The 23,618-nt window shown below is 49.5% G+C and overlaps 2 protein-coding genes and 2 non-coding genes across 14 annotated transcripts; 3 read left to right on the plus strand and 1 right to left on the minus strand.

The window, feature by feature from the left end:
* Positions 1 to 67: 67 nt before the first annotated feature.
* On the plus strand, positions 68 to 22,073 carry tpd52l2b (tpd52 like 2b). Of its 11 annotated transcripts, XM_031749920.2 has the most exons (9): positions 73 to 269; positions 3,504 to 3,661; positions 4,367 to 4,515; positions 10,476 to 10,523; positions 13,168 to 13,269; positions 14,315 to 14,341; positions 14,939 to 14,980; positions 16,134 to 16,182; positions 16,583 to 18,661. In XM_031749920.2, the coding sequence occupies exons 1-9, from the start codon at positions 251 to 253 to the stop codon at positions 16,667 to 16,669; spliced, it is 681 nt and encodes a 226-aa protein (XP_031605780.1). In that variant the 5' UTR covers positions 73 to 250; the 3' UTR covers positions 16,670 to 18,661. The 11 variants fall into 11 exon arrangements, 10 of the variants coding, with proteins under 10 accessions (XP_039460768.1, XP_039460769.1, XP_039460770.1 ...); XM_039604834.1 differs by lacking the exons at positions 16,134 to 16,182; positions 16,583 to 18,661 and adding an exon at positions 5,531 to 5,590 and having other exon boundaries at positions 68 to 269; positions 14,936 to 16,127; XM_039604835.1 differs by lacking the exons at positions 16,134 to 16,182; positions 16,583 to 18,661 and adding an exon at positions 5,531 to 5,590 and having other exon boundaries at positions 68 to 269; positions 14,939 to 16,127.
* Positions 19,122 to 19,195, minus strand: trnae-cuc. Its single transcript has one exon. It is a non-coding gene; the product is annotated as a tRNA-Glu (tRNA).
* On the plus strand, positions 19,364 to 19,445 carry trnas-aga. The gene has a single exon. It is a non-coding gene; the product is annotated as a tRNA-Ser (tRNA).
* On the plus strand, positions 20,154 to 23,064 carry ppdpfb (pancreatic progenitor cell differentiation and proliferation factor b). Its single transcript, XM_031749908.2, has 5 exons — positions 20,154 to 20,326; positions 21,262 to 21,356; positions 21,440 to 21,517; positions 22,421 to 22,514; positions 22,599 to 23,064. The coding sequence occupies exons 2-5, from the start codon at positions 21,302 to 21,304 to the stop codon at positions 22,711 to 22,713; spliced, it is 342 nt and encodes a 113-aa protein (XP_031605768.1). The 5' UTR covers positions 20,154 to 20,326; positions 21,262 to 21,301; the 3' UTR covers positions 22,714 to 23,064.
* Positions 23,065 to 23,618: the final 554 nt, after the last annotated feature.

Raw genomic sequence — 23,618 nt, forward strand, 5'->3', positions numbered from 1 at the left:
GCCTCCAGGCACTATTGTAGTCTAAGTTTTATTTTGAAATTCCCCGCCGGATGTGCCTCTTCGTTTGGCGTTAGTTTCACGGACCGTGGGATAAACGGCTGCTACTCCGTGTGTTCCTGTCGACGACTTTCTGTCAGCGAAGCTGTAGTCTGGACGGTTTGTGCTCAGTGTGCCGCTCTGCTGTTCGCTGCGCTCCAACTGAAACTTTAAATCTTCGAAAGAGAAGTTTAATCCGCGAGAGAGCGACGCCATGGACCCCGCCAGCCAAGGTAACGCTGAGTGTTAGCCTAGCACGGAGTTAGCCTAGCCTAACCGAGTGTGAGAGTGCGCAGAGCGGCTCTCAGCGGACACTCTTACCACTTTAATCGGTCATAAAGCGACCGACAGCCCCCTGTGTGAGTCCGGTTTGACTGTACGGAGCTGGGAGATCCGGCAGATCACGGAACTTTGACCACAGGCCCAGCTCCGGGGCTCTGAGCTCGGGTTTGTGGGTTAGCCGCTGAGTGGAACTCAAATCAGATTAAAAACGGAGCTCCGTGTTTGCGGACACGGACACTGCCGACGTGTTTAACCAGCTCAGACTCCAGGTAGGATTGGCTGGCTGCCACAAACGCAGCAGCAACGGTGCCTGTATTTACCTGGAGCCTCACCTGAGTGAGTCACCGGTCCCTCCTGTCAGGTGGATACAGCTAAATGGCTGTTAAGCATGCTAGCTGCTGCTGTGTCATCACTGACTTTTCAGACTGTGTTTACAGCTGAATCAGGCTGTGTTCTCTCACACTCCCAGGGCAGCTTAACATGATTCACAAATCAGAATAAGCCTTACAAAGAGAAGTTTTAAACAGCAGGTGGGTGGAGCTTTTGTTTTCGTGATGACATCATACAGCTGGAAGAGTAGAAAAAGTGCAGAATAGGTCAACCTTAAAAGCAGCATTTAGTCAGACTCTGAGGGGAGCTTTGTCATTATTTTAAGGTGAGGAGTGAATTCAGGTTGTAGGACAAAAAGGAACGTCATCATCAAAGAAATGCCTTCCTATGAATCATCTTCTTTTAATAAAGCCAGCACGTGCACCTTTCTGTCAGTGGGATTAAATTTACTCGAGCTCAAAAAACCCAGATTTTTAAACGTCCAACATCAGTACAGGTGAAGACGCCTGTTTTCAGTAAGACAATCGCAGATTAATCTTGGATTAATCCCACAGCGTGAGGAATAAACGGGACAGACATGCAAAGCCAACCTCCAAACAAAGCGAGGTCACATGATATTTAAAGTGACCGTCCAGGCTGCAGGATGTCGCTCGCTGTCTTACGTCGTTGCTTGAGCCAATAGGAGCCGAGGTTACCTGATGATGCCTTGGTCGGCTCCTGCAGGCCGTGCAGGCCCTCTCTCTGTGAGCTCCCCGCGCTGCTCTGCAGCTCTAATGGACGTTTTCAGAGCAGAGGTTACTGCTGCCTCTGTTGCTCTTCTCTGTGTGCAGCAGAGCGGATAAAGAAGGGCGTCCGAGTCTGTGAAGTGACCCCGCGGTAACTACCCGATGAAGCAGGAAGAAGTTTGCTGACTGTTTTGGGTCGGCCTTCAGTAACAAGGCTCAGTCGCTGCTGGCTCACAGGGCGAGGCAGCAGCTGTTGTGTCGTGTTATCAGCAGAAGTTTAAGGAAGGTGTGGTTCACTTGCAGGACACGGCTTAGCGTCTGCAGACTCGTCAGACCGCTGCCACATCAGATGATGAAGCTGATAACGCCTGCGCGCGCGCGCACACACACACACACACACACACACACACACACGGTTTGTCTGTGAGTGTCTGTGTCTCCGGCAGAACCGGAAGCACGAAGGATTAGGAAAGGACTCTTCTTCAGGGGGGAATCATGGAGCGATGTGTGTGAACAGACCCACAGTGATGACACTGACAGAGGAAGCCTTTGAGGCAGCGTCACCTGAGGCCTCCCACCTAACAATGTCAGAGTTACCTGGAATATTCCAGAGCCTGCTGGGAGTTAGCCTGATGTCTGGTCCCTGCTGTGTTAGCTCAGTAAAATCTTTTGGGTGTTCTTAATGTTTCGACAATTTTGAGTCAGGTGGTATATCAAAGAAATCAGGTGGAAACGTGGAGATGGAAAAAGCTTTGATTTTATTTGTTACTCCCGCTGAAGTGATGTAAACTGTAAACAGCGACTAAACTTTCAAAATAAGAGTGGGGGGTTAGCCAGTCATAGATTAATACTGTAGCCCCACCCCCACCTGTGACACTAGCAGGACCATTTTTTTTATGTTACATAAACTGTGATGTCGTTGCTATGGCATTCACATAAACATGAGAAAGTCCTTTTATACTGTGATTAAATGTTCCTGTGAAGGCGCTGCCCAGGATACTTGTGTGCTTACATGTGGCCTGTGCTGATGGTCTGGCTATTACGCTGTGTCAGCACTGCTGCTGTAATCAGGAAGTGTGGAAGGACGTCCTTCAGTAACGACATGAACTATGCTGCTGCCGGCGAGCATCGAGAGAACATCGTGTGGTGTTTTTGTTCCTCTATCATTGCAGATGTTGTCTATTACTTTGAAATGCTGTGCTGTAATTCTGAGGCTGAATCTCCCACACTCGGGTCAGTGTAGCTGCGCAGACACACACACACATTAAAGGGTGTTGGGTGTTTGTGCGATGTGAAACCTGATTTAATGCATTATGACTCTCAGCACAGGGACAGTGTTACTTTAATGTACCGGGGGACGTTGGATAACAATCACTTTGACTGCCATCATGTCCATCGACACGCCCCCGCCAAGTAAAGTCTGTGACAAAGGCGGGCTCAGACGGATGCACCAATCGTAGAATAATCTGCTCTTCGACCTCCATGAGTCAGGCTTTATCAGGGCCCAGCTGGCTGTATGGTAAATGCGGGTAAACCTGCGTCGAGGCCGGCTTAGCGAGTTTGGCAGCAGTCTGAGGAGGACAGCGGGACACTGGGTAAAATTAGACTCAAACAAAGTGTATTCAGTGGGCAAAGCTGTTATGAAAAACAAACGCACACCTCGCACCGTTCACAAACACACCGGAGAGCCTTGGGAGTGTTTCAGCATCTCACTGTGAACATGTCTGAGCACCACAGAAGAAGACCTGTTCAAGTTTCCGTGCAGTTTGCACAACTTTTAAACCCTCCAGGATTTCCTTCAGGCGCTCTGTGATCCAGAGTTTGTTCAGACGGCTCCACCCTGACGGTACTCCCATCAGAACTGGTCCACAAGCTGCTATGCCCATCAGAACCAGTCCTCCCAGTTCCTCTGTTCCTGTTCCAGCATTGGTCAGTTTCTCTCTCAGTGAGGTGGTGTTTGCAGCAGCTGCAGCCGCTTCCTGTTTGATATCAGCTGCCGCCAGCACTCGCCTCTTCCTGTATATGTGTGTGTGTGTGTGTGTGTGTGTGTGTGTGTGTGCGCGCACCTCTGTTACTTTCAGCACTGGTCTGAGTGTCTCTAATGCCTACTCTTCCTCTTCCTCCTCTCAGATATCAACCTGAACTCTCCTAACAAAGGTCTCGGCGTGGATCGCACAGACAGCCTGTCTGACGTGCCCGTGGAGGGCGCCATGGGGAACCCGGCCAACCCTCCTCCACCTGGCCTGACAGAGGAGGAGGTGGAGGAGCTCCGCACCGAGCTCACTAAGGTACACGCCACACCTGCTGAGATCCCAGGTGCTCGACATCACCTGTGTGGTGAGGGCGGGGCTTCTTTAAGTGTTTGTTTGCAGTGTTTGGATCCAAAACTGGAGCTCAGGAGTTTAGAAGGAGTTTTGAAATGAGGTGTCAGGTGACTGATTATAGCGAAAGGTTTAACTGAGCTGTAATTTAACCCTCTGATAAACTTCCTGTGACTGTCATGACATCATGAGTGCCGCGTTTCCGCCCCGGCCTCTGCGGTTAAAGCGTTACTTGAGCCTGGTGTTATTTATATTGAGATCAGACGCCTGGACTCGCTGGTCGCTAATGGACCGGGTGCCGGTTACCTAGGTAACCTTCTAATGTACTTACTACCACTTCATATGTCAGTCAGCAGTATCTTGAGCTCTCATTGGTAGTCGCTTCAGTTGAGAAAAATGTTTATTTGCCCCGCCCCCTTTGTGTTGCCAGTGTGTGTTTGTTTTTAAAGTTTTTCCCTTCCTGTGTGAACGCGGCTTTTTCCGTGCCTCCAGAAAACAGTTTGAGGGGTGGGGTGAATAAGGATGGTGGTGTTCTACAACAGCACCACCTGTTCCTAATGCTTCGGCATTAGTGTTTACAGTCTCTCCATCAAATAAAGTGACTTTCTGTGGAGCGTGGAGCTGAACCTAACCTGAACTCCTGTTTTACGAAACTCTGTGAATGTGTTTCAGGTGGAGGAGGAGATCAACACCCTGCGGCAGGTTTTGTGCGCAAAAGAGAGACACGCCGCAGAGCTGAAGAGGAAACTCGGCCTCAACCCGCTCAACGAACTCAGGCAGAACCTCACGAGGAGCTGGCAGGACGTGCAGACCTCCAACGCGTACGTATCTGTGATTGCGGCGGGAGGTTAGGCTGTTCTCAGAGAGCTTTCTTATCTCTCAGTGCTTTACATTTCAAATGTTCTCCACAGCTTAGACTAAATAAAGGCTTCATTCAGTCCCAGCAGAAATCGCTCACAGCCTTCAGCTCGGCTCTGAATAACAAGAGGACCGAAGGCTGGACTCATACAAACATTTGATTTGTTCTGAATGGCGTCGCGTTTAATTAGCCTAAAGTCATCTGTCAGCGTTTGACACCTTCGGCTCCCTCACCTGGTTCTGTCAGAGGTTTCTTCCTGTTAAAAGGGAGTTTTTCCTCCCCCTGTCACCAAAGCTGTATCTGGTTTGCCACGACATGAACTGAACCCCGGGGCTGTCAGTCTGGGAGGTTCCCACAGACGAGCTGTTGAAGTGTTAGTACTGTTCAGCGTTCGGAGACTCACCTCACTGAGGCTGGAGGTTCAGCGCGAGTCTCTGGATCCTGATTGGTTTGCGAAGAAGAAACTGAACAGGTTGAAGGCCTCGGTTTGATCTTGAAGATGCACGGCCACATCTGCACATAGAGTCCAGCTTCACCTGGTTTGGATCCCACCTCCTGATGCTGAGGAGGAGGTGTGACCCTGAGGATGTGCAGCGAGCACCCGGTGATAGACGAGCTTCTGGCACAGGATATTAGAGGGTGTGTGCGAGTCCCTGCGGGCGCCGTTAGTAACGAGCTGCAGACTGACTCATCCGGTTTCAGTTTACATCATTCAGATGAAACAGAAGCTGCAGAGGCAGTTTCATCTCTAACGGGCTCGGACCCAGCGGCGGTCTGCGCTCTAACGGCAGCAAAGCTTTTCTGAAGGAAGGAGGGGTCACTGCTGTGTAACCTTCTGTTTGTGAGGGGCAGCCAATCAGCAGAAAGTGGGTCTAAACAGGGAGGAGCTTGTTTCAGACAGAGTTACAGGATGAGAAGAAGGGTTATACTGAAGCGTGATTCAGGCTGAGCTGACGCCGTCATGTCTGTGTTTCCAGCTACGTGAGAACGGCTGAGACGCTGGGCGAGTGGAACGAGCGGGTGACCCGTTCAGATCTGTGAGTCCACGCCGTGCTTGCTGCTCGCTCTGTTTGCGCTCTCACGCTCTGACTTTTGCACCCAGCTTCTAACGTGTGCGTGAACATTTCAGCGGTCTGGTGTGGGAGCTGCTCTGAGGCTCACCTGCAGCTGTCTGCTTAGTCTCAGGTCCCTGAGCTGGACCTCTGCACCGTGTCTGTGCTGTCGGAGCATTTTAATGACATCATGTGACCGATAACATGGCTGCTGTGAGGTTTCTGTACTAACAGACCAGGAAGTAGGCTGAGCTCCAGTTACTGAGGCCTAATGAGTCTGAGTCTGTGATGCGCCCGTACAGTCTTTGCTAACATTGTGGACCGTGGTGTCAGCAGACAGAGCAAATGCTGGAGGGTGTGCTCTGCTGTGTGGCACTGAGGTGGGATTTGGTGTGGGCGTCCTAACCACAGCAGCCTGAGTGTGTTTGGTTATCAGATTCTCTGTGGAGGAGCTAAAGGTTCAGCGGGGCCGAGGATTTCTTCAGCTCAGCGCTGCTTCACTTCCCCTCTCAGAGATCAGGTGTCCTCTTCCTCCAGATGTGACAATGCGTCCTCTCCTACTTCCTCTCAGCATCAGTCTTCCTCTGTATTTTTAGCATCTTCAGACACTTTCCTCCCTCTGCTGTCTGCGTTACAGGCTGTTCACTGCAGTCAGTCATTCAGTGTTCCCCGCTGTTAGAAATCAAACACACCTGATGTGTCTCTGAAGGAGGCGTGGTCACTGTTTCCACGTGTAATTATTGTGCTTAGTAATTACACGTTGATTTTATTTTATTTTTTCATTTCATAAGAGGCAGTTATTGAACCTATGAATGTGTCTTTGCTGGTGATTAGAAGCCGTGTTGGTTTGAATCGTGGCTGCAGCTGGAGTAAACGCGCTCGAAGCTCGTGGGGAGAAAACGCCGCCGCGCCGTCATGGAGATGGGTGCGCTTGATTTATAAGACGAGGCAGGACAGAGCTTTGAAACGTTTCAAAGTCACACCCAGTGACGGTAAAAAGCGACTCGTTTGTCGGACCGTGGTTTTTCACCATGCAGCTGCAGGTGTGTGTCTCCCGAGGCCAGCGGCTTCCATCACAGACACAACTTGGCGTTAGTGCCGCGGGCGTTTTTTATGGTTGACCTTAATGGCCAAAAACCCTGTTAAAGGTGACAGCGCTCCCGGACACGTGGAGTTGGAGACCCCACAGAGGATGAGCACAATGAACATGTGCAGAACTGCTGCATCACTCAGAGCCTCACGCACGCCATCTGACCACGGCTGACTCCTTAAACGACTTCTAGTCTGGGTCAGTCCGAGGGAAACGTTTCTGTGCCAGCAGAGCAAAGAAACCCTGTAGATCGCAGCGTTCCCGCCCGGCTGCTGGAAGTTTCCACGTTCCTCCTCTGTAATCCACCGGATTGGCGAGCTCGCCTGGATATTTGGCCTGACCTGACGGGGCGGTAGGGATGGGTATCGAAACCTGGTTCTTGTTGAGAACCGGTTCCCACTGTTTCAATTCCTTGGAATTGTTTGCCATTTTTGCAAACGATTCCCTTATCGATTCCAGTCGCCCCCAATGACGTCACCACGTTGCGGAGCGTCATTTACCTGACAGGAAACGCTCAAAAGTTTGGTTATACTTTACGAGAACGGATGACAACAGGGCAACTTGCAATACTTGCAAAGTAGATATTTCATTTAAAGGAGGAAACACTACGAATATGCAAAAGCATTTGCTCACAAAACACACGATGACCTTAAATGAATGTCGTGTTTTTAATTCCGCTCCAGACTCGTGAATCTCAACCCAGCAGCAGCGGTAACGTTTGCACGTCCTCTCCCGTTAATGCGGCAGGTAAATAATCAGCTAACAGTGCATATTATGTTAGCGCGATCTGCCTTATTACAAAACCTGCCATTACTGTGCATTTAGGTGATCATGATGAGACAGACAGAGTCTGGCTGGCAGTTCTCGCTGCAGTCTACCGGTAGCGTCTCCTTTCAGGCCAGGATAGACGAATGTCACCGAGCAGTGACTAAGTTTGTGGTCAAAGGCTTGCACCCATTTGCCACAGCAGATGCCCCGATTTTCAGTAAGTGAATGTGTTTAATTGTAGGCAGGGACATTACTGGATATTCTTGTGTAATTGCTACAGAATAATTTATGTTATACTTTGTTATTGCTACAGAAGAATATTTATTTTATTATTTTACATTTACAATCTTTTTTCCTGGGGACCCTGTGACACCCCATTGAAGAGCCGTAGGCTGTGGATCTCTTAAGATCTCACTGTTGGGTTTGTAAGGCCATGTTACTCCTAAATTTCTGTCTTGTTCAAAGAGAAGATATAAAACAAAGTTCTAAGCTAATCGACCTTAGTGTTCTCCTTTTTTAAAAAGAATCGATAAAGAATTGATAATCGTGAAAATCTTATCAATACCCATCCCTACGGGGCGGCGCTGCTGACTCGTGCTTGGGCCTGCACTGGCGGGTTTCTGGTGTTTGTTCTGCTTCTGCTCACAGAAATACACCAGCACGTCGGCCAACGCCGTCAGTGTCGGTTTGTAGTTGTGTGTCTGCCGCAGGCGTGCAGTCAGCGTGGATTTTACTCTACTGCAGCTGGAAAGCGTGTCTGAAACCACACGGGCAGCTCGGACTCGCTGCTGCAGGAACGAGTGGGAGGAAAGGAATGTGAGAGAGGAGGAGGAGGGGAAGATGGTGTTTTGCTTAGTCACATGACACGTGATATCCAGGAAGAGGGGCAGGCTGGTGAGGCGCACACAGACGGCTGTGAGTTATGAACACGTCACAGCCACATGAATATTTTTAGCTGTTCTTTTTTGCCCGTTTCCTCGTTTTGTGGATCAGCCGACTGAGCGTCTTGTCTCAAAGTAAACCGTAGGCGGTGGAGGCGGAGCCGTTTGGGTTGATGTGGCCCGTGCAGTGAGAGGGGACAGCTGTGGGCGGAGGCTGGCCTCGCGAGGCGACTCCGGTTTCTGTAAAAATAACTCGGGTTGTCTGCGAGGTCAGAATCGGATTGTTGCACAACAAAAGTCTGCTGTGCGTTGGATTCGTCTTTATGCTCCAGCTCACTGTGTCCACGTTTCACAGATCAAAGTTTAATATTGTTGTATTATCCGTCCATCCCCGTCCTCTCATCCTTATCAGGGTGGCGGGGGGTGGAGCCTGTCCCTGCGGTTAATATATATCACAGAGCTTCAGATAAATGGGTGAAATGTTCAGTGAGCTGATTAAAATGACTGAGTCCACAGTTTTAACTCCATGGCATCATGTGATCACCAGTGACAGGTTTCTCTGTGACTGTGGAAGTTCGACTGAGTGGACTCGGTCAAAGGTCATCACAGCAGGCCCACAGTTACTTCATAACAAATATTCTGACTTTTAAGTCAAACAGCAACACAGTCAGAAATCACTCTGTTAAAGCTGGACAGACACTGCGATTTTTCCAGTCGCGTTATTCAGCTTCAGCTCAAACTGCACGATTGACTTGCAGGGGTTAGAAGTTCATAGGTCACGATGCAGGTCTCACACTATACGGCCCGATGCTCTGATGCGACCTGAGTGCTCACACTGTGCGTCCATAACATGAAGGTTATAACAGAAATTCTGTCGCTCGCTCTCCCTCTCTGTCTCTCACTCACACAGACTCACACCACCACCATCAACTTTGCTAAATTGCTAATGAAAAACATTGATCAGGCAGCTGTGATTGAGCAGCGGTGTAAATCCAACTATTTTCATGGTTGTTGTGGTCGTGATAATTTTGTGAGGCCACATCGAAAAGACTCAGATGAGCTTTCCAAAGTTCTACAAGTGCCTCCATCGCTTGTGTCCAGATCACACACTGCACTGCCGTGCTGCTCCGTCTTTTTCACCGACATTTATGTGTTTGCGAGTGCGCAGTGTGAGCGGCTGCGGTGACGCCCTCCCGACCAAGCGATTGATGATCGGGAGCTGGTCGTGCGGTGTTAATCGCTTCTCGTTACCCCACGTATGCTACACGATGCACGATGAAGGCCAAACTCGGGCCGATCAACAAAACGGTCGCACGACTGAAAAATGGGCCAAAAATCGCACAGTGTAAGCCCAGCATAACAGACACAGACACGCAGGCGCACACACACACAGACACGCAGGCGCGCACACACACACAGACACTCAGGCGCACACACACACACAGACACTCAGGCGCGCGCACACAGAGACACACAGACGCACACACACACACACACACACAGACACTCAGGCGCGCGCACACAGAGACACACACACGCAGACGCACACACGCACACACACACACACACACACACAGACGCACACACACAGACGCACTCGCACACACCTCTAGGTTCCTCGGTCAGGGTGGCGTTCCTTTTTCCTGGCTCCGCCCTCACCTGCGTGGCTGTGTGACTCCTGTGAACTCCACGCTGATCCTCTCTCTGCTCTGTGAGGTCTGAGTGTTTACCTGTGTACCTGCGGGGCCTCGCTTTATGCTCCGGACCCTGCTGTAGCCCCGCCCCTTGCAGCGGACCGCCCCCTACATTTAATCGGATGTGCTGACTGTGTAACTGCTGTTCATCTGTGACGGGTTCTTTTCAGCTGGCAGGAGGTTTTTATGTTTTCACATGTTGCAGATTTGTATTAAATGTGAACACGTGAATATTGTTTTCCATCAACATGTTATCATGGACGTCCAGCTCTGAATCCTCGGGCGGCGGCGTTTTTAAACTTCCTAACCGTGTCTTTAGGAGAGTCGGCGTTCCTGTCCGGCTGCACACAGCGGCAGCTTGTAGCATGTTTTGGACGTTTTCAGCTGACGTGTGCTGTGAGTGTCTCTGTGTGATTTTCCTGCTGTTGTGTCTTCAGATATCTGTCTGCCTCGGCCACTTTGGATGACATTACCCACTCTGAAGCGTGAGTTGACCCTTCCTCTTTGTGCTCTTGTCTGTGTCTGTAGATGAGTTAAGGTTTCTTTCACTTTGGGATTTTGTGGAAGTTTTCTCTGTTTTCATTTTGCTTCTGTGGTGCTGAGGCTGCGGTGGTCGAGCTGTTATTAACGAGTCGAGGAGACGTTTTCTGCTTTGCGTCGGACGCAGCTGAAGGCGTTTGCCTCCCCATTACACTTTTACTGAGGAATTGTCTCAGTCTTCAGTGTTTGAACCAAAAATATTCAAACGTCCTGTCGATTTTGACCACATTTTCTCCAGTTATTGATCTAAAACACACCTCGTGCAGAGTGTTCAAATAGTCAAAGTTACAGCTGACAGGAAGTGAAGCGTCACCGCCATGCACGTCTGGCAGGGATTATTGATTACAGTAAATGTCACACGGACACGGTGGGTTTAATCTTCACTGCAGCAACGCTCAGGTGGAGTAACTCTATCAGCTCATCCACAGCGACCCTCAGATGCGCCACACAACGGCGCACACGTAGAGCTGCGAGCAGGAACCTGGAGCTCTTTGTTTACGACGTCATCGTCAGCTCCCAGTCTGTTTTGGAAAAAGCAACAGTGCAGAGGTCTAACAGTTTAAAAAATCAGAAGATGATGACATCACAGGGTTAAATGCTTTATTATAATTAGGGTTACAGCAGGGGCGGGGCTCTCGGGGGGGTCCTGCAGATTTTTAGACGTGTCAGCTGATTTAATTGGCTAAATGACCTCCTCGACATGTCGTAAAGTTCTCCAGAGGCCTGGTCATGAACTGGTGACTCAGGTCAGGGTGATACCTAAAACCTCCAGGCCTGGAGTTCCCACCCCTGGGTTACAGGAAGTGTTATTAAAGCTGCTGATTGGAACCGAAAAGCAACAAACTCAGACCTGTGCGCTCATTTTCAGCTCCTCATGTTTCTTCTTGGGTTGTAGTAGAGTAGCTTTGCATGATTCACAGTTTACCATAATCCTCCTTCATCTTGTGCTGCTCCTTGGTGGAGGTCAAAGGTCACAGATGCTGCTTTGCCTGATCTCCTAATGCTGCGACTGCTTTTCCAGACTAACACATCAGAAATGTTTGAATCTTTGGTTTCTCACAGTTTTCCTGTCCTTCCTGGCCGTGCGTCGTGGCTGACGTTCAGAGTGAAGCCGAAGGAACGAGCGGCTCGCTCAGATTAGATCAGCGAAAACTGCAGCTGTGCTTATCTGCAGACCTCCGTGTGCGTGCGCTGCTGAGATTTTTACACAAAGAGGAGTGTTTTTACAAATCCCAGGAGGCCCAAACGTGACACATTCTGCTCCAGCTTCAGCTCTGTGCAGAAAGTAACTCCGTACTCGTCTGCAAGAAACAGTCCAGCTCTGAACTTTTCACGTGCTTTAATCATGCTCTCATGCCACGCACAAGTGCTGTGTTACAGTTACCATGTTACTGTGTTACAGTTACAGTGCTGCGTTACTGCATTACTGTAGTGTTGACAGACGCCTGCTGTGCGTGGAAGCAGCGAGAGCACGGCGTGTTCTGTTTGCCGTGCGCTCCGTCCTGTCCATGCTGGGATCAGAGGTGTTTGGAGGTAAACAGGCGCTCTACTGCAGGAAGGAAAACAAGCCACTGACTTCCTGTTGTTTTCACAGCTGGTCAGGTGAAGCCATCAGTAAACTGCTGTTAGACGAGGGGCCGTCCGGGAGTTTGATGATAGATCTGGTCTCTGATCCATTTGAACTTTAGGCCCTGCATTTCTCTGAGCTCCTACATGCATTTGGCCGAGGAGCCTCCACAGTCTGTGTGCTGCTTTGTTAGCTCCGGGACGTTTTTTGTCTGTGTCCTCAGTCTGGACCCGATAAACCTGAGTTCCTTGTCTCGGGACCATAGTCTGTATATTGAAGATGGCCACAGCCACTGCGGGGTCGCTCTGTGGTCTGAAGGATCAAAGTTGGCCCTTGTTGTTTGGTGTTTGGATGAGAGGGCGGACAGCAACGTTATCTGTGCGGGAGCGTCACACCTGCTGATCAGTAACATCCACACAAAATCCTTAAAGTGGAGCTCCGCCTTCCTCAGTGCTCTGTTACAGTGACCTCACAGCAGCCATATTATTGGTCACATGACCTCATTAGAAAGGCTCCGGCAGCACAAACACGATGCCCGAATAATGCAAACTTTAAGCCTTAAAACAATTCAAAGCGATGTTATGGAGGAGGATCCAGAGAGAGCACAGTGTGTGTCAGGCTGTAACATGAGTCTGAGGGGACGGACTCGCTGCTGCCTCTGCTGGACGGGGTTTCACCTCAGGTCTCTCACATTATCAAACCAGTAGCGTGGCTGTGTTCGCTGTAACGTGCTCAGCTCACACAGTCTGACTCGGCTCGCCGTCGGTCTCCCTGTCATGGTTTCCACGTGCTGTGAGACGGGACTTCCTGCCGGCTGATGCTAATTTGTGCCTGCTAACACTCCTGGGTTCTTGTTCCTGTTCTGAGTTTGTTCCAGAGAGAGGACGCTCTGCTGTGTTTAACTCGCTGTGTGTCGCGGCTGGTCTGTGTGAACACTAACACTGTGGTCCGTTTGTGTGTCTGTGCGCACACTAACGCCTCTGTTTCTGTGCTCCTCCTCCTCCTCCTCTTCATCTCTGCAGGTACAAGAAGACTCAGGAGACGCTTTCCCAGGCTGGACAGAAGACGACTGCGGCTCTGAGTACAGTGAGCACGGCCATCAGCAAGAAGATCGGCGACATGAGGTACAGCGCGACAGAGCCAACATGGCCGCCGCTCAGCTGCAGGAACAAATGAGCAGAGGGGGCGATGTGGACCCGTCCTCACACCGTCCCCTGCTAGGCAAACCTGGTGACACAGTCTGTGGATCGATTATTCAGGTGGTGTGTTGAGTCTGCACGCCTCTCCTGCTGTGGGTTTAGCTCCCCGAGTGACAGAGTGTGAGCACTGCTCAGGCGACGGCCCGTTAATGTGGCTCACAGCATCAACCCTGCTCTGTGAGGGTCAGTTTACACCCAGGCCTGCTCTGTCAGCCCCCGCCTTGGCGAGGACGAGGCCCGCCTCAGACAGTCACCAGGTTAAACCCGGCCACTTGTTTCTTCCTGCAGCTCTGACCTCCGGTCACGCCCCGCTCACCTGCAGCTTTAAGCTTCACTGCTGTGATTGGTTTGTTATCCAGCTTCAGTGCAACTGTAAAGTAGCAGTGTGACGGCGGGGCAGGAAACGGGACGCGCTCACTCCTAGTCTGCAGTTTAATCCCTGTTGCTCACACTGTGTGTGTGTGTGTGTGTGTGTGTGTGGTAATAGTGTGTGACCCTGCATGCTCCCTCGTCGCCTGTTTCACTTGATCCTCATCTCTGAGTGTAAAGAAGCGTGCTCTGTTCCTCCTGAAGGTCACTGCATGCATCAGGGACAGGACACGCCTCCATCACACACCAACAATAACGCCACAGCTCATTTTTTACCTTTAACCCCGCTGCCTTCCTTTGGGGCGTGGCTTTTCACCACACACACGCATGTTTATCACCACTGAGCTCCTTTATTGTGACGGCACCAGGAACTTCCTGTTAAACAAGACAAACTGATGTTTGGCCGTGCGAGGGCCAATTTGCTCGACCGACAGATGACATCATCATCATCGTTTCTTTCCCCGCCGCGTGTGCTGAGCAACAATGTGATCAGACACGCCCCTGCTGCTCCTGATTTACCTGCTGATGTCTCACCTGTGTGTGTTGCCTCACGCGCTCTCTCTCTCTCTCCTTCTTATCGCTGCCTTGGTTTGACCCGCAGAGCTCTGCCGTTCTCTAACTCCTTTAGGTAAGTCTCCACGTGTCGTCATCATGACATGGTCAGTCACATGACCTGTAATTATGTAAACACAGCGCTGATCCACTAAGAAGTCACGTGATCCTTTAACGTGCCTCGAGGGGACTGCTGTTTGTGCTGTGTCAAAAAAGTTGAATTCAAAGTTTGTAGTGATGCGAGGCTCAGGTCGCCGTGGAGACAGCTTCATGTTGAATTCAGCTTTATTTCAGTTTCATGTTTATTTAATTTTAGCTCAGCCTTCATGCATCAGCGCCACTTTAAAGTGTTGTGCTCTGATTGGCCAGCCTGACAGGAAGACGTTTCGATGATATGAGCTGAAACTAAAATAAAGAAAACAAGTTAAAGAAACGACGCCGGGCGTTTCAGCTCTGCGGAGGATGTTTGAACCATTCAGTTCTTTCAGCGTCACAGACTGCTCCGTACGTCTGTGACGGCTGTGATTTAACAGCTACCTGTGCAGGTGATCTCTGTAACAGCTCTGTGTGTGTGTGTGTGTGTGTGTGTGTGTGTGTGTGTGTGTGTGTGTCACTGCTTCCTGCGTTGTAACACTTGCTTTTCTGTCTCTTCTCTTTAACGCATTCAAAGTAGCAACTATTCCATTCGCCACTCGATAAGTATGCCCGCCATGAGGTAACGTAACACACACCTGTACCTGTCTGTGCTCGTTAACATCAGCTCACTGAAGGCTGTCAAACCTGGGGGCGTGGTTACACCTTTAAATAAAACAGGAAGTGGGTTGCCAGGTTGGTTTCACGTGGGGAAATGAGGTTTTTATTGGCTACTTTTATTCCAAATTTAAATCTGCCATCAGCTGATCTGATGTTTCCGTGACAACATGACAGTTTTTGATTTTAATTGTTATTGTGTTAAAGTTTGTGATGCCGCGGTGAAACAATGAAACTTTGCCGTGGTCGCTGTTATTTACACTTACAGCTCGTCTGCAGTGAAACACAAACGATGCAAACATGTACATTTATTGTTTTTATTAAACCTGCTTTTATGTTTATTCATCATTTAGTATTTTATCAGATCTATAATCCAAAAAGTCGGGCTGCAGTGTAAACTGAGTCTGCAGGTCTCAGAAACTCACATTTTATTCACAATAAAACAAAACACGACAGGATGTTTGGATGGGTCTGACCTCTTAAAGGAGACGGCGCCATTTCCCTATCGTTGTCACGCGTGACTTCTCCTCCACGTGATGGAGCTGTAACCTGCACGTGTGGACGGCACGCCGAGCTGCTCGCAGATGCCGGTTCCTGGAAGCGTTCCTGAGCCCGTGCACTGATTTATCACAGAGTGGCGTTTGAAGGTTATCGTCCTCATCCCCGCGCACAGAGATTCCTCCAGGTCCTCTGAGTATGCTGATGATGTCATGGTGTGTAGATGGTGTCATGTTCACAGTGAGGATTCAGTTTCTGCAGGTTGGTGAAGCTCTGCCCGATCATGTGACCCAGCTGCTGACAGGTCACCTGATCAGCTGATAAATCTTCCTCCAGCTGTTTCTCTTCTCAGTTTTCAGCTTTTTGTCGACCCGTCCCAACTTTTACAGACGTGTTGCTGCCATCAAATTCAAACTGAGCTCATATTGGTTCATTTTCTCCTTTAAATGTTTCTGTGAATGAAATCTGGATTTATGAGATTTGTAGATCGCATCCAACTTTTATTCACACGGCATCCTGACATTTGGATTTGGCATTCTTATTAAAGAAATGTGATTTTTGTTAGATTTGATGTGGTGGTGTTATTCCTGTGACTCTAACATCGTGTCTCTGCTCCGCAGAAACTCTCCAACCTTCAAGTCCTTTGAGGATAAGATGGGGAACCTGAAGGTGAGCAGAGGTCTGGAGATGGACCTTAAACCTGTAGTGAAGTTTAGTATTTGGAGGAAAAGGACCAAAGTTAAACATTTAGTTCAGATGTCTGCAGGACGAGCAGAGGTCAAAGGTTAATGCAGACTTTCACCACAAGGTGGCAGCATGTTCTCTGTGTCCAGTCTGTTAGTTTCTTCTTCTTTGCATGTTTTTGCTCACGGTGCTCCATGAGTGTGGGACAGGAAGTCAGCTTTTCTTTAGTTTCAGGTTTGTGTCTGAAGGAAGTTTTTAAAATTAAAAGTGTTTTGTCGTCAGTGAGGCAGACGAGGGTTTAAACAGAGTAAACAGGAAGCTGATGAAGAGGCACGCTAACTGCGTCACTGACCCTCGACTGTTTCCTCTTCCTCTCTCTCTTCAGTATAAGGTCGTCGGTCAGAGAGGAAACGGAGACGCCGTCAGCTCACCCACTGACACCACCCCCACTCAGGAGAACCCGTCTTTCTGAACACTCGCTCCCTCCTCCACCACCTCCTCGCCACCACCTTCTTCACGACCTTAGACTGTACTGTTACCACATCGTCGCAGAGCCACACCTCCACCTCCACCTCAGCAGCTCGCTCTGTAGCTGGTGTCAGGCACACAGTGCACAGCCCCGCCCCTGAGCCCCGCCTCTCTGTTTCAAACCCGTCAATGTTTCAGAAACCACCCGGCAAACGCAAGGCGCTAAAAGATGTCACCTTCTGAAACTTGACGGCTTTTATTTTGGAGGGAAACCCCACCCCCACCCCCACAGTGTTCATACTCATCCAAAAACCAAACAAACAAACCTCCTGCGGGTGTAGCTTTGGAGGCGGGACTTCTGCAGGTGGAGGAGGATAATATGGGCCTCTGTGGGTGAGCGTGCTCTCTTCTTTCTCAGCATTCACACTGTGAGCTCAGGCTGCACAGCGCCCCCCGCCGCTCTCTCTGTGTAAACGCCGGCAGGTGTACAGGTTAACGCCTGAATGAGGATGGGCGAGGTCAGGACCCGGGAACCCCCGGTCTCCTTGACCTTCTCCACGTACGCGCACATCCCACCTGAAACCCCCGCCGTGTAAAAAAGCCCTTCAGCCATTTTTGTATCCTCTGAACTCTTTTACAGCTTTGCAGACGTTTTTACGTAACTTTTATCGGCGCGTACCAACACAGGTAACCAAACCGTCTCCGTTTCACAGGCGTGTCGCTGAAAACAAAGCTTCCTGTTTGTGAAACTGGCATCGACGTCGGAGCGCGGCCGACTCTCGCTGACGCTTCACTGCAAACGCTACCTGCTGAATGTCACCGCTTCTCTGTCGGCCTTACTCGCGTTAAAAGCTTCGCCCGCTCTCTGATCCAGCCGCGGGACACGCCCACCCCTCGCCTTTGGTTTTCCTTCTTCTTCTTTGGGTTTGGTGAAGGACGGGACATCCGGGTGTTTGTGGTGTACTCCCACGGGCTTCCTGTACAGAAACGACCACGCCTGCAGATGAACTGCGCTCACGCCAAACAACAGAACAACTGACTTTTTCTGATTTTTTTTCGTTATTTGTAAAACGCCATGACTTTAAAGCACCGTGCCAATCTTTGTTTGTGCGCTTTGCCAACATCACTCCTGCCCGCTACAGGAAGTGCTGACGAGCTCATTAATAAGACATCCTGCTTCTGTGGCATCCGACTGCTCTGTGACAGGAAGTGGTCATAATTTGCATTTTAAATCCTCACTAAGGATTTAAAATGCCGTCACGTGTGAGTACACCTGAGAGGGAGACCTGTAATCGGTCTTGTGGCTAACGGCCGCAGGTCTCCGCTGTGGGTGTTTCTGAACGAGCTGCCCGCGGCTGTCCTGCCTTCTGTGTGCGTCCTTATTCTTTGTGTCGATCATTTTGGTAGACGATGAAGATGATTTGTTTGCTGCTTCCTGATTTTCTTTCCTTTGCTTTTCTGAGGTGGTTTCTTGTTTGTAAAATGCCGTCAGTTGCCAATCCTGAAATATCTGTTACAGACTCTTTCTTTGTGTCTCTGGATCTCCTTGAGTGTCTCTGCGCTTTGCCGAGATTAAACAAACTCCTGCACACTACAAGAAATACTCCTGAAGTCATTTATTTAATAAAAGAAATCACATTTTTCTTATGCACAGGGGAAAGGATCGTCAGTGTGAGAAAAATGTGATTTTGAAACTAAATGAATTTTCCTCCTTGACAGCTGCACATAAGCAAGTTTTTTTTTTTTTTTTTTTTTTTTTTTTTTTTTTTTTTTTTTGTGGAGAGTGGATGATGGATGGAGTGAGTGACTTCTTAGTTTTGGGACGTGCAGCACACCACGAGCATGCTCACTGAGGACTTTCAGCTTTATTCAGGTCCTGGGCCTCTCATGTAGATCGTTAAAGGGATCAGATTTGGAAGCTTATGGTGAATTAATTAAAAACATTTTGGTTTATTGTAAATGTTTGGATATCAATAAAGCATTCCTTTAAATGAAATGTGCCTTGTGGTCTCTTTTGCCTTCACTTTCACTGCTGTGCAAAAATTTACTGACACATCTTCAAAATTTGTAAATTGAATAAAAATTAAGAAAACCACTTCATTTGGTTCTGGATTTGAGGCTCTCCTTTTTCTGAATTTATGGAAAAGTATTGCTGAATTTAATGGGTTTAAATTCAGATGAAGGCTGCAAAGTTAGAGAAATAAAGCCGTGACCGTCTCCTGGGTTGCTAAATTTCCTGAGTTTAAAGTCAACAACACCTGGGCCTGAACAGGAAGTCAGTCTGATGGTTTTTTTATGTTTCAATATGAGAAAACATCTGCTGTTAAAACATAAGCTGCATATTCTAGTCTGTATGCAAAGAGCTTAGGTGGTAGAGGCTAAGGTCACCGAAGGTGAAATATGATAACAGAGTTTTGTGCATGCACGCTTTGGTTTGTGTGTTCGGAAAAAAAAGATGTTCCCTGACCGGGAATCGAACCCGGGCCGCGGCGGTGAGAGCGCCGAATCCTAACCACTAGACCACCAGGGCGAGGTACTGTTGAGGGTCACGATCAGGCATAAATAGCGACGTAAAACCATTATGTTCGTAATATTAATGTGATCACTGTTCACCGTAATGCATCACATGGACTGTACAACGGATCATATAAAAACCACACCTGTACACTGACAGGTGTATTTAGGGCTCCACTTGCGGGTTGTCGTGGCCGAGTGGTTAAGGCGATGGACTAGAAATCCATTGGGGTCTCCCCGCGCAGGTTCGAATCCTGCCGACAACGAACTTTTTGCACAAACACTCGTTCCTGTTCTCCGAAGAACCTGACCACAGACAGGTGAAATAAAGCTGTGTCACTGCCGAGGCTCTCAGATGAGAGACATCCGCATTTAAAATCAACAGAAGTGACCTCAAGTACCACAGTAAAAAGTAACTCTAGTAAACCCTAGTAAAAACTACAAATTAAAACGCAATAAACTACATTATAACTAAAACCTGTTTAATGGAGGTGACTCAGTAACTATGGCAGTCCTGGCGTTCCATAAGTAACTTACGCGCTGCCGGTAAATTCAGTAAACTCAGAGAAAATGAGGTCGATGACGCTGATCCAGTTTAGAGTTTTACCAGCAGAGGGCGCTGGAGGCTGCTGGTCGCACCGAGAACAAAGAGAAGAGCAGGAAAACGAGCGTCGTGTTAACGGTTACAGCCTCAGCGGAAATTAAATGAACTCATGTAAAGTGACGTTGTACTGGTGCTTACAGGGATATACACGCGCCGGTCCCGGTGTCACCGGGCCGATATTTTGTGATGATTCCGGTGGAAATATTGAAATTGTGTCTCAGTGATGTTTCCATGGAAACCCGCTGACTCAGCGCTGATGCGACTTCAATGGGTTTTTTAGGGATTATTTAGGGAAGCGGTGAGGGCGGAGCCTTTGTTCGTTCCGCCTCCCACTGGGGGTACGTCATGCACACTATAAAGGCGGGAGCTGCCCGTTCCCCCGCATACCACAGCATCGTCGAAACTCTCTCGGACCTTGGAGGGTCACATTTACCCAAAACTTCTTTTCAAATGGGCCCCGTCGCCTAGCGTTCACTCCCCCAGCCTCGCCGACTGATAGAAGTGAGTGCTCCCGAACATCAAGCACGTCTGGGTCCGCACAAGGTGAGGCTTCCGGCCGCGACGAGAAAATGGTGGTTAGCGGTGCCTGTGAGGGCCGTTTCTGGCATAAAGTGGACATTTTCGATGGTTTCATGTTTCCGCCTCGTCCCGAAGCCTTTCTGTTCACGTTATGCTAACCGTTACGTCTGTTACGGTGTTATTGTGGCAGCAATGGGGTGCTGTCGTGCTGTTAAAGGCGGATTAATCGGAGACAAAGTCCTCTTGTCCTCCGGGAGACATCCACCGTGTGTCCCCCCCCCCGGGTTTCTGCTCCCACCGGGCCGTTTGCAGGGTGGCCTTGATGGGGCAGATTCACGTCAAGATGTCGGTCTGCTGCAGTGACCGTTAGTTGTAAACAAGCCCGACTGTATAGCGGGGTGACGTCATTACCGTGGATGTGTGTACGTGCAGCACGCAAAGCTGCAGAGACACTTTGTGCCCATGAAACGTGACCGTGCCGGTTTGATGGTCTCTGCGGGGGCTTTCATGCACGCTCTGTTCATGTACCGTTATAAAGTCTGCAGGTGAGGGAGGCTGACTGATGGCGTTGGTGTTTTTATCCCTTTTTGTTTCAGTAGAGGCTGTGATTGGTCAGATCCCGCATACAGATTACACAGTAATCTTTATTTTTTCATGTAATCCTCTTGATTACAGTAGTAACAGTAATCTGTAAATAGCTGTCTGTTTAATCCAACAGTGAACACAGCGAGCTGTGGGTTCATTATCATCAGCGCTTCTTCATCACTGGTGTGTATTTTTAATGGATGAGTGAAGTCCCGCCCACAGAACGATCTGATTGGTTAGGGAAAGAAAACAGAGGAGCACATGTAAACAAACTGTCAGAAAATGGTCATGTGACTCTGTCACTGCTTTAATGAGTGAAATGGTGACTGCAGGTTATCGGTGTGATCACTTCCAGTTTGTTTTGTCCCCTGCAGGGTTCCATCAGCACAGTGTACAGCGACCAACGGACCAACAATGGCAGCTATCCCAGCAGGGGGGTCTCTCGTGGCGACCACTGACTACTACCGAAGTGAGTATCACATGGAGAAAAGTTGGCAGGTTACCGTCAGCGAGGCGTGAGGTGGAGACTAACCTGAGGTTTGTGTCCCGCAGGGCGCATCGGCTCTACGTCCAGCAGCAGCTCGTGTGGCAGTTCGGAGTACAGCGGCGAGGTCATCCCTCACCATCCAGGTCAGTGCACAGAAACGTACTCTTCACAGTGCGTTGTGGGACAGGGCGGGGCTGGATGCATCGGTGGGAGTCGGGTGGTGTGGGAGCATTCGGTGGCGTTTCTTGTGAAGACATCATGTGGTTTAAAATGCCTGCAGTCGGGGCTTACTAAGATGCTCCGCCTACTCACTCGCACACTGAGTGAGTTTAGCGGCGGCTCTTCTGGCAGGAACTTTGTGTCCTGAAGCGACGCCCACGTGAGCTGAAGCAGATCCAGATGTTTGTCTCTGAGCATGCTCAGTTCTTCCTCCCTCAGCCTCAGTTTGGGAGACGGTGGGGCTGAGAGACCGGTTGGATCCGGTTTGATTCACAGCTCATGTGAGAGTGCTGCTCTTCATCACCACAACTCACTGCATGTCGCCAGGGAGCACGCACAGAGAGAGAGCGACACACACACGCGCGCACACACACACACACACGGTGCTCAGAGTGAACTGAACACACCCAGTTTCCCCTTTCACCTCCTTTCAAGAACAGAGCTGGGAGGGTGTAAACAGGTGTGTGTGTGTGTGTGTGTGTGTGTGCGCGTGCGCTTTCTTTCCATGAATAGCAGCTCTGTCTCAGAAACCTGCTCAGGGCGATGCTCAGACTCGCCGTCAGATTTATGGAGGAAGTTGTGATGCAGTCATTTCCTGCTTTCTCTTTTCCTGTTGCCACAGAAACGTCTTCGTTATAAAATTACTGACCAGTCTGAAACTCAATTTGATTTCATTAGTTTTCAAGTTTGTGTTCAGAAGTCAAATGTTCGTGACTTGTTCTTGTGACTGTCCGAGGTTAACGCGGCCGTTATGACGGCAGGAAACACGGCGGTCCTTTCACAGTTAAACGTTCCTATCGTGTCTGAATGTTGGACTCTGTCTGCAGGACTGCCTAAGCAGGACTCTGGCCACTGGTGGTCCAGCTTCTTCTTCGGGAAGCAGCCAGGGATGACCCCACTGACTGAGGAGGCACAGCACAAGTATGGACGCACACACATGCACATAGAATAAACTTTATTAGCAGCGACGGTCTGACTTGGTTAACGCCGCTCTCTTTCTGGCAGGGCGGGGGTCTCGGGTGTGGTGACGAATGGTCAAATCACCTGCGTCGCCCGGGAGATGGTGATGCAGCGGCAGGCGAGCGAGAGCAGCGACGCAGGTAGCCCCACCTCCTCGTGATCCCGCGGTCTCTCTCGGTCCACGCCACCACACCTGATCGGGGGGAATCGAACCATCAGCCAACGCTAGGTGACGGGAGGAAGTCCCGTTGACAGCCTTAGTTTCTTTTTCTTTTTTTCTTTTGTACGTGTCGTAGTGTGGCTGCGTCTTCTGTTCCTGTAACCTCACTTTTTAAATTAATGACCAAAAATAAAGTAAAAAAAAAAAGAGAAGCAGCCAATAAGCTCTGTTTGTTTTTAACATTTGTAATGTGTGTTTGTACCATTCAGCCTGAAGGTGGCGCTGCCACAGGCTTTTCTTAACCTTTCTCACTTTGTCACTGCAAACGAAATAAAGTCGAGTGCAGCCCGACGCTCTGTGTGTTTGTTCAGCCTCCAGGTGACATCAGGGTGAGGAGGCGACGCTTCATTGGCCTCAGTACAGGACAGAGCAAACACCTCCCCCTCCTGCTCCCTCTGCTCCTCCTCAGGGCGATAAACTCAAACCCTGATTTCATAGAAATCGATAACGCGTCACCTGAAAGCACGCGGCACAGTAAACTATTACTGTGACATCATCAGGAGCCTGTAATCTGTCAGATTAACAAATAAACTGCACGCGTGGAAATACTGAAGCTCTGATCAACACTGATGTCCAAACACAATCCAGCTCCAAGCAGATTAGAAATCACTCAGATTACTTTAGCAGGTTAAACTGGATTATTACTGATCAGGTGGGCGTGTGGAGATCAGCTGACTGATCGTTCATGAAGCGGTGCTGTGGGCTGATCTCATCTTTGTCACGCAGCTTCTCAGTCATATAAATGACGAAGACTTTATGACATCATCAGCTACATTTCAGGGAAACCATGTTTTATTTAAGCGATGGAAGCTTCAGCGTACCGCGGGACGTGTGCGAGGATGGAG

This window comes from Oreochromis aureus, linkage group 20 (assembly GCF_013358895.1).
Source record: "Oreochromis aureus strain Israel breed Guangdong linkage group 20, ZZ_aureus, whole genome shotgun sequence".
NCBI lineage: Eukaryota > Metazoa > Chordata > Actinopteri > Cichliformes > Cichlidae > Oreochromis > Oreochromis aureus.

Bases quoted from the DNA above. Each gene is read 5' to 3' on its own strand.
- tpd52l2b (XM_031749920.2), top strand. The intron at 4,516-10,475 runs GTACGTATCTGT...TTGTGTCTTCAG, and splicing joins GACGTGCAGACCTCCAACGC to ATATCTGTCTGCCTCGGCCA. The intron at 10,524-13,167 runs GTGAGTTGACCC...TCATCTCTGCAG, and splicing joins GACATTACCCACTCTGAAGC to GTACAAGAAGACTCAGGAGA.
- ppdpfb (XM_031749908.2), top strand. From the start codon at position 21,302: ATGGCAGCTATCCCAGCAGGGGGGTCTCTCGTGGCGACCACTGACTAC. The intron at 21,518-22,420 runs GTCAGTGCACAG...CTCTGTCTGCAG, and splicing joins GGTCATCCCTCACCATCCAG to GACTGCCTAAGCAGGACTCT. The intron at 22,515-22,598 runs GTATGGACGCAC...TCTTTCTGGCAG, and splicing joins ACTGAGGAGGCACAGCACAA to GGCGGGGGTCTCGGGTGTGG.